The 14,469-nt window shown below is 38.0% G+C and overlaps 1 protein-coding gene across 1 annotated transcript in view; it reads left to right on the top strand.

The window, feature by feature from the left end:
• CHM (CHM Rab escort protein) overlaps window positions 1-9,473 on the top strand; it is a 230,505-nt gene extending 221,032 nt beyond the window's left edge. The window contains 2 exon segments of the mRNA XM_032330373.1: window positions 8,868-8,888; window positions 8,890-9,473. Coding sequence (XP_032186264.1) covers window positions 8,868-8,888; window positions 8,890-9,078 — 210 coding nt within the window. The 3' untranslated portion in view covers window positions 9,079-9,473.
• The last annotated feature ends 4,996 nt before the right edge of the window (window positions 9,474-14,469 follow it).

Genomic DNA, 14,469 nt, shown 5'->3' with positions numbered 1-14,469 from the left:
CTTTTCCGGGCTGCTTTCAGGATTTTCTCTTTGTCACTGAGACTTGTAAATTTTACTATTAGATGACGGGGGTGTGGGCCTATTCTTATTGATTTTGAGGGGCGTTCTCTGAACTTCCTGAATTTTGATGCTCGTTCCCTTTGCCATATTGGGGAAATTCTCCCCAATAATTCTCTCCAGTATACCTTCTGCTCCCCTCTCTCTTTCTTCTTCTTCTGGAATCCCAATTATTCTAATGTTGTTTCGTCTTATGTGTCACTTATCTCTCGAATTCTCCCCTCATAGTCCAGTAGCTGTTTGTCCCTCTTTTGCTCAGCTTCTTTATTCTCTGTCATTTGGTCTTCTATATCACTAATTCTTTCTTCTGCCTCATTATCCTAGCAGTGAGAGCCTCCATTTTTGATTGCACCCTCATTAATAGCTTTTTTGATTTCAACTTGGTTAGATTTTTAGTTCTTTTATTTCTCCAGAAAGGGCTTTTATATCTCTCGAGGGGGTTTCTCTAATATCTTCCATGCCTTTTTCGAGCCCGGCTAGAACCTTGAGAATTGTCATTCTGAACTCTAGATCTGACATATTATCAATGTCTGTATTGATTAGGTCCCTAGCCTTCAGTACTGCCTCTTGTTCTTTTTTTTGTGTTGAATTTTTCCGTCTTGTCATTTTATCCAGATAAGAGTATATGAAGGAGCAAGTAAAATACTAAAAGGGTGGCAACAACCCCAGGAAAATATGCTTTAACCAAATTAGAAGAGATCCCAAATCGTGAGGGGGGAGAAAGGGGATAAAAAGAGGTTCAAAAGGAAGAAAGAAAAAAAAAGAAAAGAAAAGAATTAAAAAAACGAAAACAAATAAAATATAAAAAAGAAAAAATATATATATTAGATAAACTAGTTAAAAAAATGTTAAAAAGAAAAAGGTAAAAGTTTAAAAAAAAAATTTAACCAGAAGGCGAGAATAAAAACAAAAAATGAAAAAAGAAAAAAAATTAAATTAACTGCCAAGACTAAAAAAAAAATCACAGGGAAAAAGCCATGAGTTCCGTGCTTTGCTTTCTCCTCCTCTGGAATTCTGCTGCTCTCCTGGTATTGAAACCGCACTCCTTGGTAGGTGAACTTGGTCTCGGCTGGATTTCTTGTTGATCTTCTGGGGGAGGGGCCTGTTGTAGTGATTCTCAAGTGTCTTTGCCCCAGGTGGAATTGCACCGCCCTTATCAGGGGCCGGGGTGAGTAATCCACTCGGGTTTGCTTTCAGGAGCTTTTGTTCCCTGAGCGCTTTCCGTAGAGTTCCGGAGGACGGGAATACAAATGGCGGCCTCCTGGTCGCTGGCCCGGAGGAACCGAGAGCCCAGGGCCCCCACTCCTCCAGTGTGCCCTCAGAGAACAGCGCCCAGTTTCTCCCGTCTGCCTGACCTGCGGCCGCGCTCCGAGCTCACCGAGCCTGCGACCGGTTCAAGGTAACACCGAGCTGCGAGCTTACTGTCGGCTCTGTCTCTGTAGCCGGCTTTCCCGTTCCAATACCCGCAAGCTCTGCGACACTCAGACACCCCCGATCCTTCTGTGACCCTGTGGGACCTGAGGCCACGCTGACCCCGCGTGGGCTTCGCCCCGGTTTAGCCTCTGGAACGAGTCCGTCAGCGGAACAGACTTTTAAAGTCCTGATTTTGTGCGCCGTTGCTCCACCGCTTGCCGGGAGCCGGCCCCTCCCCCGCGGTCTATCTTCCCGTCGCTTTGGATTCACTTCTCCGCCGGTCCTACCTTTCAGAAAGTGGTTGTTTATCTGTTTCCAGAATTGCTGTTCTTCTTCTCTTCAATCTGCCGATGTATTTTCAGGTGTTTGCAATCTTTAGATAAGCTATCTAGCTGATCTCCGGCTAGCTGAAATAGTCTCAGCCTGCTACTTCTCCGTCATCTTGACTCCTCCCCTATTGCTTTTAATTTAAACTGTTGGCCTATTGTTTTATTATTTTGAAATTTACTAACCGCATTTATTTGTTAACCTCTGAGTCATTTCAAAAGGAGTCTAAGTAAGTAAGTAATCACATACAAAATATAATTTTTAAACGGTCTTAAAGCATTTTCTTATTTTGGAAAAGAACGTGTAACAAAGTTTTTCAGAGTTAACATGATTCCTTTAATGTTTTGACACAAGTTGGTGTCCCAAAAGTGTCATACATGCTGAGGAGTATGTTAAATCAAGGTGGAATTTTGTGACAGCTCTTCTGGGCAGTGTATAAACTGGTACAGCGTAAGCTGACAGGACCTGTACCTGACCTGACAGGAAGAAAAGAACAGAAAATATATATACTATATATATATATATAATATATATATGTATGTGTATATATATATATATATATAATATAAAATATATATATATTTTGAGGCACAAGTCTAAACTCTCTACAGATACAGTTGGCATATCTGTCTATTGAATCAATGAGTGGAAAATTTAACGTTAAAACCACAGATGGAAGATTCATTCCAACTAGTGGCAGGGATCTCATAGGAACAAATGGCTTCATTGACCCTTTAATTTTAATCATAGTAGCAAGGCCATGACCCCATGTATCTCTAGTTTCTTGCTTCATTCTTTGTTTCTCATTTTCATAGCCTAATGGTGATCCTTGATAGTCCTATTCAACCAGTGATATCAAAAGTGGAAGTCATCCATCATTCAATCAGTTGAATAGGAACCCAAGATTGTTCAAGTTCTACATTTTTTTAAAAGATTTTATTTATTCATTTGACAGAGATCACAAGTAGGCAGAGAAGCAGGCAGAGAGAGGAGGAAGCAGGCTCCCTTCTGAGCAGAGAGCCTGATGTGAGGCTCCATCCCAGTACCTTGAGATCATGACCTGAGCCGAAGGCAGAGTTAACCCACTGAGCCACCCAGGCACCCTCTCAAGTTCTACATTTGTGACTTAAAATGACCAAGCCATTTTTGCTCTGCTGTTCCATTTTTCTCCAAGCAGAATTGCCAACATGTTTTCAGCCAGATAGCTTAGGTCATTTTTTAAAAAAGATTTATTTATTAATCTTAGAGAGAGAATGTGTGCACAGAGGGGCTGGGGGAGAGGAAGAGAAGCAGACTCCCTACCTAGCATAGAGCCTGATGCGGAGCTCCATCTCCTGACTCTGAGATCATGACCTGAACTGAAATCAAGAGTAGGATGCTTAACTGACTGGGCTACCCAGGCACCCCTAGCTTAGTTCATTTTTGTTCCTGAGTAGACTAATGTTTTTGACCAAAATGGAAAGACTTTTTATATAAGGGCTTATTATACAAGTGCTAATGTGATCTTAACTACCAGCTAGAAGATTATAATTAAAGGATAATCTTGTTATGAGGTAATTTGCTTCCCAAGAAGATAAACTTGTGTTGTCATAGTATAAAACAATAATAATGCTACTTTTGGTACTAATTATATACTATTAAATATGAGTAGTTTTAAATCATTATATAGTTTTAAACCTCACATCATTTTGGGGAGAAATAATACCTACTGTAAAGGGCATCAGTAATAATATTTACAAATAGCCAGTGTATTTAAATAAGCTTTTTTCTAATTCCAATAGTCCATCCTATGTTCAGCCTCATTGATAACTTCTATTTTCCAAATTGTCTACAAAAGTTCTTAGAATATCACATAGGCTTTGTCTGTATAGCAAACATAAGCACCTGGAGACTTTTTTTTTAAACAAATGCTTTTATTTTATCAGTTAGCAAGTTTGCATCTGCTTTTCCTATTGTAAATGTATAGATTTAAAAAAATATATTTTATTTATTTATTTGACAAAGAAAGAGATCACAAGTAGGCAGAGAGGCAGGCAGAGAGAGACGGGGTGGGAGGAAACAGGCTCCCCACTGAGCAGAGAGCGCGACACGGGGCTTGATTCCAGGACCCTGAGATCATGACCTGAGCCAAAGGCAGAGGCTTAACCCACTGAAACACCCAGGCTCCCTAATGTATAGATGTTGAATAACATAGACCTGTCTCCCTTGTGTTCATATGGAACTATGTATGATTTGAAAACATACTATAAATATAAAGTGCTCTGTGTTTACTACAAGTTAAAGTTGTTTGCAGGAGGAGTACACCAAGACATTCTCTATTATCACCACAATGATGCTAGCATAAGTAACCTAAGTGATAACTGTGATTCTGTGTCTTGCTAGTTTTTATAGTTTGTTACTTCAGGTATTTTTTTTTCTTTCTGAAACTGACATATGATACATCTTAATACAGATAGTGTCTCATTTACCCACGCATACTGATGAACAGACAGTTTATAGTTCTGCACTCCCAAGATGATTGATAGCTCACTCCTCCTTCAGGAGCCCGTGTCTCCTAGGAGGTGCCACTACTATGAGAACAATAAGTATACAGTAATGTACCCTTTGTATTATATTCCAGGTTAAAATGGTTTAAATTGGCTGATGTGAGGAGCTTAACCACCATTTAGAATATTGTCTTTATGGCATATTAGCAATTTGTTTACAACTTTTGGTACAGAATTTATAAGTTGAAGACTAGTTTTATAGATCATATGGCCCATCACATTGCACACATATTGCAATATCATTCATTTTCTCCATCTCCATGCCATTGAGGGAGAGGGAAATTTTAGGTATCACATTTTCTACCCCTAACATTCACTGAGCATTTTCTGTGTACCAGACAATATCATAAGTATCACACATATATTACTTCATTTGGTCCTCACAACTCTCTGAGGTAAGTATCCGTGACATGCCCATTTTACAGATGCAGAAACTAAGACCCCAGAAGGCTAAATAACTTGTCCAAAGATCACAGATCTGGTAAATTTGTGAGCCAGAACTTAAACTTGGGTCTGTTGGACCCCAGTGCTTTTATATTGACCTAGTATGCTGTGCTACTTTCATCTTGTTAATGTGAATATATCAAACTTCTAGATTGACAAAATATTGTTTTGTTTTGTCTAGATGTATGTTAAATAAACATAGGAATGTCTTCAGTAACTCAGTATGTTCTCTCTATACTTACCAGTATGAAGAAAACCAAGTCACAATATAATTATTCCTTTTTAATTTTTTTAACCACCTGAAACTCTCTACTCTTTAAGCTACCTTATGGCTTAAAAAGGCAAGAAGGATTGGGGTGTCTGGGTGGTTCAGTCAGTTGTGCATCTGACCCTTGATTTCAGCTCAGGCATGATCTCAGTCATGCTCCATGCTGGTCATGAAGCCTGCTTGAGATTTTCTACCTCTCACTCTACCACACCTTGCTCATGTTCTCTCTCTCTCTAAAAAAAAAAAAAAGAAGAAGAAGAAGTGGGGGACAAAAAAGGATTAATAGTTAACAACTACTCTAAACTAACCTGTATTTGCGACAACTCTGCAAGTTGAGGCTTCGTTGACAAATGAAATGCAGCAGACTAAGAAGTATTAGATAGACCTTCCAGAGCATGGCCATTGACCCTAAAAGGTTCCAGCAGTTAGGGAGAGGAGATGGGAAGGGCTGGAGACTGGCTCTAGGAAATTGGCATCAGTGAGGGCCAGTGGCAGATAGGCTGATGATGAGAGTACCTACAAGCAGGTAGAAAACATATAAGGGTGGTACAGCAGCCTACAGTTGGTTAGCAGTCCTTAGAGGCACATTGTGACAAGGATATATGGAAACAAGAGTGTGGAATCCAGCCACAGGGACTGAGGTACAGGAGAAAAATGTATCCTACAGGTAGGTAACAAAAAGGAGACAAGGTGTGAGACACAGAGAAACTAGAATAGAAGTAAATAGTAGTATTAATAATAATTATTACATTTATATTCAACATTTCTATAATATACAGTTTTATAAGTTCTTTAGTTCATTTTTAAATTTTTATTTTTTATTTTTATTTTATTTTTTTTAAGATTTTATTAATTCATTTGACAGAGATCACAAGCAAGCAGAGAGGCAGGCAGAGAGAGAGAGGAAGGGAAGCAGGCTTCCTGCTGAGCAGAGAGCCCCAATGCGATGCAGGGCTCAATCCCAGGACCCTGGGATCATGGACCTGAGCCGAAGGCAGAGGCTTTAACCCACTGAGCCACCCAGGCACCCCTAGGTCATTTTTTAAAAAAAAATGTACACTGGGATACTACTACACACCAGGAACTAAGGATCCAGAGTTGATTAAAACCCAGTCTTGTCATCCCTGGAGGAATGTAAAGGAGAAGAACGTATAAACAAAAAAACAGTACAGTACAGTATATGCAATAATAGAATAATATCCAAAGTTCAAAATAATACAGAGGAGTCATGAGCTCTTTTTAGGAGTCAAAGAACTTTGCAGAGAGGGATATAAAAGATGAGTAGTAGCAGTTCCTCATACAAATGGAAGATAATTGAAACATTCCAGCATCTGCACCAATCCATAATAGAAACATCCTAGTATGTTTAAGAAAGTGTACATAAGTAATTATTAGTGAAGCAAAAGTCTGAAAAGGTGAACATGGGATGGGGTAAATGATAAGGCCAGAGGAATAGGCCTGTAGGGTTTTGTATGCCATAGCAAAGATCTTGGATTTTTAGCCTTTTAAGAAATGGGGAGTCGGGGCGCCTGGGTGGCTCAGTGGGTTAAAGCCTCTGCCTTCGGCTCGGGTCATGATCTCAGGGTCCTGGGATCGAGTCCCACATCGAGCTCTCTGCTTAGCGGGGAGCCTGCTTCCTCCTCTCTCTCTCTGCCTGCTTGGTCTCTCTCTGTCAAATAAATAAATAAAATCTTTAAAAAAAAAAAAAAAAAGAAAGAAAGAAAGAAATGGGGAGTCACTGAAGAGTTTTAAACCAGAAAATGGCATAACCAGTATTTCATTTCCATAGACCCCCCCCCCCGAAAGCATCATGGAAATGGATTGCATGGGGGAACCCTAGATACAGGGTGACCAGTTCTGAGATGTTGCAGTTGTCTAAGGGAAGAACGATGTATGCCTGGGCTATATCTATAGGGATGGAAAAAAAAATGGAGTCAAGAACCAATAGATAAGATTGTCAGGATTTGGCCATTGATTGCATGGAGAGAGTGAAAGGAATTAAGAGGGAGGGAGAACTTCTATAGGTAGACAAGTTTGAGGTAAATGACAAAAGGAGGAATTAAAGGATGAGATAGAGGTTCTGACCTCATTCCTCCTGCTTCTAGGAGCTGTGTCTCCAGCAAAGACCAGTGGTGAGTTCCTGGGGTGGAGAGTAAAGCAGGAATCTCAAGTATTTAGTTTAAAAATAGTCACAGTAAAATGGCATGTCCAAAAAATATACCCTTGAATTACACTAAAGAAGGAAAGTATTTTTCTCTCTATCCCTCCTTTCAATTTCATATCAAAGGTCAAAAGTTTCTGTTTAGTATTCCTCCACCCATTCCCAAGAAATGTCACTTTTAATCACCTGATGGACCAAACCACCTGAGTCTACCAGCTGCAAATGGCCAGATGGTAAGTAGTTTAGATTTTACAGCCCCTTTTGTCTCTTCTGCAGCTACTCAACCCTGCCATTACAGTGCAAAAGTACCCACAGAAAATAGATAAATGAATAAGAGTAGCTGTGTTCCAGTAAAACATTTTTATAAGAATAGCAGGCTGGATTTGGTCTGTGGACCATAGTTGTAAAATCCTGGCCCGAGGGATGACTTCATGTGCACGTTAGGAAGAAGGATTAAAGTGTTACAGAAAACCATTGTTGCCTTTAAAATAAGCATATACTTTAAATCGTTAAATGACTTCTGTTTACCATAGAAGAGAGTGCAAGCTCCTAGTGTAGCAGGGACCCGTTATCTAACAATGAACTGTATTCATCTAAATAAAAGTAAAGGATATGTTTAGAATAGAATATCAATGTTTCTTGTCACATTTGCTTTCATGCGCACCGCGCGTGTGTGTGTGTTCTTCATTAAAATCACATTCAGTTTCTTACTCTCTTACCCTGCCAGACTAAACTCATCTTAGATCTTGACATTTGGGGGCTCCTGGATGGGTCAGTTGGTTAAGCCTTTGACTCTTGGTTTCAACTCAGGTCCATGAGATCCAGCCCCTACATAGGCCGACATCAGCCAGTGTTGGTGGAGTCTGCTGGAGATTCTCTTCCAGCCCCCGCCTGCCTCCCCCGCACACTGCTCACACTCACATGTGTATGCTGTCTCTCAAATAAATAAAATCTTTGAAAATAAGATAAAATCTTGACCTTTTAACTTAGATTATTATTATGGTGATAACAGCTACCATATATAGAGGCTTGGTCTGCCATTTCATAGGCAAGGAAAGCAAGGCTCAGAAGTTGATTAAGCATTCCCCCAAACTGTATTGCTACTAAGTGGCAGAGCCAGAATTTGCACATGGCCACCTATTCAGAGTACATGATCTTGAACACCATGTTATAACTCCATGAAGCCCGGAGGGAGTTAAATTATACCAGAAAAGCAAATAGTTGAACAAAATAGTGAAGAATTTTCTTGATTTTTAATAATGACTTGTTGAAAATATTACATGCTAAGTTTTGCTTGTATAGGTATCACAGATAGGCTCTATTGGGAATTTACATAAAGAATATTAAGGGAAATTACATTTCTGCAGACACTGTAGAATGAATGTCCTTAAATTCTCAGCTATCTAACACTTGATAATATGAGCAAATACTGATATATTTGGGGGTGGGCCTGAATGCATGCATAGAATTGGAGAGGTCATGGAATTCTGAAAGCAGATTTTTAGAAGGTCATGTATACTTGATAAAGTTCTATAACTTAAAATAAATTTTCAAACTTAAAATGATACTTCATTTTTTTAAATTATTTCAGAAAGGCATATACATTTTAAGCTGATATCCAGAAACTATTGTGTCCTTTCTTCCTTGCCAGGCTGAAACACTTTTCCAGGCTAATCTGCCCCAACGAAGACTTCTGTCCACCTCCACCAAATCCTGAAGACATTATCATTGATGGGGACAGTTTACAACCGGAGGCTTCTGAATTCAGTGTCATACCAGAAGCTAACTCAGAGACTCCCAAGGAAGGCACAAGCCTGGGAACCCAGAGGAGGCCTCTCGATAATGGATATACAACAAATTGAATACCCCACTTTGGAAATTCCTCCTGGCCTCAGGGTCTTCTTCATGGAAGAACTGAAAAATGTTAGAAAATAGCAGCCAGTTGACATACATAATTACCAAGAGAAGCAGGTCACAGAAATCCAAAAGGGGATTTTCCTTAAAGAGGACATTGTAAGAACACAAAACACTTAAAAAGCACATTGGCTTGCCTGCTTTAAGATACCAAACCTGTAGAATTAGCAGATAAATATAAATGGATTGGCTCCCAGGGGTATGGTAGCTATGGATATGAAAGTGTACCTATGCATTGTTAATAATTCTGTCATATTCAGAAAGCTTTTTTCTTACCGCTTGGATCTTTGTTTGAAAAGCCACATCTTCAAAATCGGGTCACCTATTCCCTATAAAAAATATTTTTTTTATTATTTTGATTCTGTTTTCTTTATGGGTATGGGCATGATGACACCAATGATAAAAGCACATGTAAATAGTGGAGGAAAGCTTAAGTATCATGATCTAGGCAGGAGCCTGTGTTTGGAAAAGGTTTGTTTTTTTTCCTATCTTGAGAATTATTGAAAATGCCAGTATTAAAGTACACATTTTTATAAATCATGAGGCCATTACTCAACATTTTTTAATGTTAGTGATATTTTAATGTGACTCATTTACACACTAGGAAAGCTTTTTAGGGACTGAAGAAATGGAAGGAAAAATTTGGATATGCTCATTAGTATGCAGAAATTCTGCTTAGTCAGGTAACCTAAAGCCTAATTGTATATGGATCCAATTTAGTCCCTAACTATCCTAATGATATTAGACAAATTGTTTAACTTATATCCCTCACTTTCTCCATATGTAAGGTAGAAATTGTTACAACGTTGCCTACTGTAAGAGAATAATTTTGAAGATAAAAGCAGTGCAATCCTTAGAATGGTATTTCTAGGGGGAAAAAGTTGTTTTCCCCCTTGATTTGGAGGTCAATATCAAAAATCTCATGCAGCAAATAATTGCTTGCTGTCAATCCCCCAACACAAAAGATCACAATGTTTTTATTGCAACTAAGCTTTTAAAAAAAGACCTGTTTCCTAAATTAGTATTTTGTAGTCTTATAGACCAGTAAACATAGTAACATGGAATTGTGGTTTTGAATCTTAAAAAGGAAAGCACGCTATAAATTCTTCATATTCCTTTTCTGCTAGGTAAACCTGAACCACTAAGGACTCTGAATACAATATGACAGTTGGTATACCCTAATACACTTAACACAAAAATGTTAGGGCTATACATAGCCAGCAAATCTAGTTACAGTGACAGTGACTGTTAAAATTTTTCCAGATGCCGAGTTCTGATGGTTTGTTCTCTTTGAGCAATAGGTTGGATTTATTTCAATAATTAAATATGTAAAAAGTTTGTTGTGCATTCTGGCCTACATTACCAATCAGAGAGAGCCACTGCTACAGTAGAAAGCACATAGTTGCAATGAGGCTATGACTTCTCCAGATTTCAGAGACAATCTTAAAGGAAGCTGGCTCTGTCAGGTCATAGATTCATAGAAATTGGAAAGAACCAAGGCAGGTAGCTCTTGCCTCACCTTTCCAATCCCCTGTGGATATAACTGAATCCGGATGGAAGGAAAACTTTCCCAGCCTCTCAGGCTGCTCCTAACTTCTCTTCCCATTGTATACCCTATCTCCTACCACTTTGGCCCTCTCTCTTCCTCTCCTTCCCCCTTCTGTAATGTCCTACAAATCAGGAATAGTAGAATCACATTATAATTCACTTTCTTTTATAGATTCAGATCTTTCCTAAATCAAATCATGTTTCCTGAAATTCAACTATGCCATGTCCTTAATGTACAATACATACCTAGAAGCATCAGGTATTGGCCCTGCCCCTCAATACAAGCAATATAAAAGGTGCCACTATATCAAAGTACGGAGTCCGAATACAATTGCAATAAGTTGCACCAATTAAAATATTGTACTTTGTTATAGTCATAAGAGTTAAGGCCTCTTGAATGCAGCATACACATTTGTAAGCAACCAATCAGTGTAGGCCCAGACTAGTAACTAGAAAAGACTATGATAGCTTTACTGCAGCTATCTATATATAGACAAGGAAGGAAATGCTCTGTGGTCTCATGACTCAACCCATATTGTACTGTAATTTATCCATTAGCCAGCATCATCATCTCTCTTCCACATTATTTATTAATACTATTTAAGTGTTTAAAAGCTCCTGAATATGATTAGTCATGATTAAAATATTATACAACTGTTAAAAACATTGTGTTAGAGAACTTTAGATATATCCTATTGCCTCAGAATTAACAGAAATTATTCTAAAAGCTTTCTTTTCAGCTATCTTAATTACTGCAAATCTTTTTTTTTCATAGTTTTAAGCCAAAAAAGGAGAAATCTTTTGGTTTTGTTTTAAAACCATAAACCTGAAGTTACATGAATAAAGTTAACATGTTGTATATGTTACAGAAATTTCAGTAGCTGATTTTAAATTTTTAATATTGTCATCAACAAATTTTGATTCATGTGTTTAAAATGTTTAGTTATACGTGCTTATTAGCCAAAAATGATAAAACCATTCAATTTAGTGATCTGTATGAAAACCAGTTACCCAATGTTGCTGCTGTGTCTTTATTTATCTAGTTGGTATGCCTGCCCAGAAAAGCAAATAGGTGGGTAGGTAGATACTATAAATGTAGGTATTTTTCTATAGGAAAACTGAGTTACAATTTCCCCATCCCTGATGATATTTAGTTGGCCCATAGTAAAATGGCCATGTTAATGGTTAACTTCTAGAATGGTAGTTTCTGAGATCAGCAGCCCTTTATCTAAAATAATGGCCATGCTAATGATTATAACTTCTGTCATAGCTATAGTTCCCAAGAAAGCAGACCTTTGTCTGAAGTCTTAAAAACCTCAAAAATTTTGTTGAAATTTGATCACTGAGTAGTATTGATCCTTTAAGGCAGGAATTAAACAGTTTTCTTATAAATAAGTTATTTACTGCTATTGATACTGGATAATTTATCTAGGTTAACTTTCTTATATGCATTTCAAAGGCATAAATATGATTCATAATTTTCACACTGTAGCAGTAAGTTTTCAGAGGAAATAAAAGTGTTTTGATGCCTTTCAGGTGTGGTTTCCTATTTTTTAATATTAAAACTTTGCATATATGCCAAGAAATTGAAGATTGTCTTGGAACTGATTTGTTGATATCACTATTATTTAAACAATTGTCCAGCTATATACTTGATTTTGTTTCTAAGCATTTGTCAACTGTGTCAGGTTTGTGAGAAAGGCAATCAAATGATACCTGGGTTGATTTACTTAGCAAATTGTTCTAGATGCCAGCATCAGACCTCATTCTATTTGAAATCAGTGTTTGAGGGATGGGCTATGGCTTTATAGTACATTGATTGCCTACAAACTGTTTTCACATCTCAGTATATGAGAATATGAAATGTTTTTCATATTTACTTGGTGAATGAGAACCTGAGATGTTTTTTTTCTCTTGGTATTTGAGTCCACAACAGCTTACTTGAAATACATAAGAGACTGCTGATGTTCTTTGTATACAAAAATCATTCATTGAACTATGATTTGCTCTTATATCAAATAACTAAAACTGAGTGACATTTTCTGTCAATTCCAGGTAATTTCCTAAAGCTTCTCAGAATGCATTCAGAAGATAACAGGACTCCTTCAAAACTGAAAGTTTATCTGAGATTATTCATAAATCAAATTTAGGAAAAATAAAGTTAATTGAATTTTTAAACAAGTAGCTATATTGTCCTTCTAGCACCTTGGAGCTCATATAGTACTCAACACTTTTTTTGGTGTTGTTTTAAAAAAACAAGCGATTTGATGTTTGAATTCTTCTCTCTAATGATGGCTTTTCTAAAATATTAGGGGCACTTGGTGGGGCTCAGTTGGTTAAGTGGCTGCCTTCGACTCAGGTCATGATGCCAGGTCCTGGGATGGGCCCCACATTCGGCTCCCTGCTCAGCAGGGAGCCTGCTTCTCCCTCCCCCACTGCTGCTCCCCCTACGTGTGCTCTCTCTCTCTCTGTCAAATAAATAAATAAAATCTTTTTTAAAAAATTAAATGGTTTAACACTTAGTGTCCCACATCACATTTTTTAAAAAGATTTTTATTTATATTAGAGATAGCATGAAGGGAGGAACAAAGGGAGAGGAATAGATTCTGTGCTGAGCACAATACAATGACCTTGAGAGCATGACCTGAACCAAAATCAAGACTCTGACAATTAACCGACTGAGCCACCCAGCACTCCCCACATCACATTTTAAGATTTGTTTTATTTGTTTATTTGACAGAGATCACAAGTAGGCAGAGAGGCAGGCAGAGAGAGTGGAGGAAGCAGGTTCCCTGCTGAGGCAGAGAGCCAGATGCAGGGGCTCAATCCCAGGACCCTGGGATCACGACCCGAGCTGAAGGCAGAGGCCTTAACCCACTGAGACACCCAGGTGCCCCCCAACATCACATTTTTTAAGGCCAGTTTTCTTTGCATTAATACAGTTTAGCTGTGGGGCTGCAATGAAATGCTGTTCCCGTACAAGTTGCTGTGTTTGCTCTTTCTGGTGATGATGATTCTTAGGGCATTTGACATAATCATTAGAATTTGAATCCTAGTAGCCCATAAGAGTCTTTTCACCTATCACCACAGAGGGATTTATGCTGGTAACTCCTATTAATGTTAATGGGACTTGCATGTGTAAATCCTCTTCCTCTCAATGAGACAGTTGACCCCTAAGAGAAATATTCTTTAGACCGGGACACTTGCTGAACTAGAAGCATTAATGAATTGTTCTATTCAGGAATTTCATGTGTGGGGGAAAAAAATAGACTGTACCATTTTAGCAGAGGATTTGTTTGTAGAGCTTGAAAGATAAAATACTACCTCTTAATTTCTCTTCCCATTTCTAATAATATCTAATATATTAATATCTATTAGATACATTTTCATCTTGCTTTGCTTTGTTGCTTTGGCATCAACCTTTTATTCTAGAAACTAATAAGCAAGAATCAATTATTATTATGTCTTTCCTGTAAAAATTGTATTTCAGGGTATTCAAATAGTTGTTGAAGGAAAGTTCTTATAGAAGAATCGCCATTAATAATTACTTGAAGAATGAAAAATTCACCATTTCATAAACCCAGTGTAGTAATGGACCTAGGCAATGATTATCAATGGTTGCTAAAACCTTTAGTTGAAAGTTTGATGCAGACATCACCTGGACCCCGTGATCAATCTTAAAAATCACTATAAGGAGAAAATAAGATGCTATAAGCCTCCTGATGCGTTGTAATAGGAAGTACATAACACTAACTGGAAAGAATTCTTTCTAAAATAGAAATTAAAAACAA

The sequence above is a fragment of the Mustela erminea genome, chromosome X (genome assembly GCF_009829155.1).
Source record: "Mustela erminea isolate mMusErm1 chromosome X, mMusErm1.Pri, whole genome shotgun sequence".
NCBI lineage: Eukaryota > Metazoa > Chordata > Mammalia > Carnivora > Mustelidae > Mustela > Mustela erminea.
This window is presented reverse-complemented; position numbering and strand designations above follow the sequence as displayed.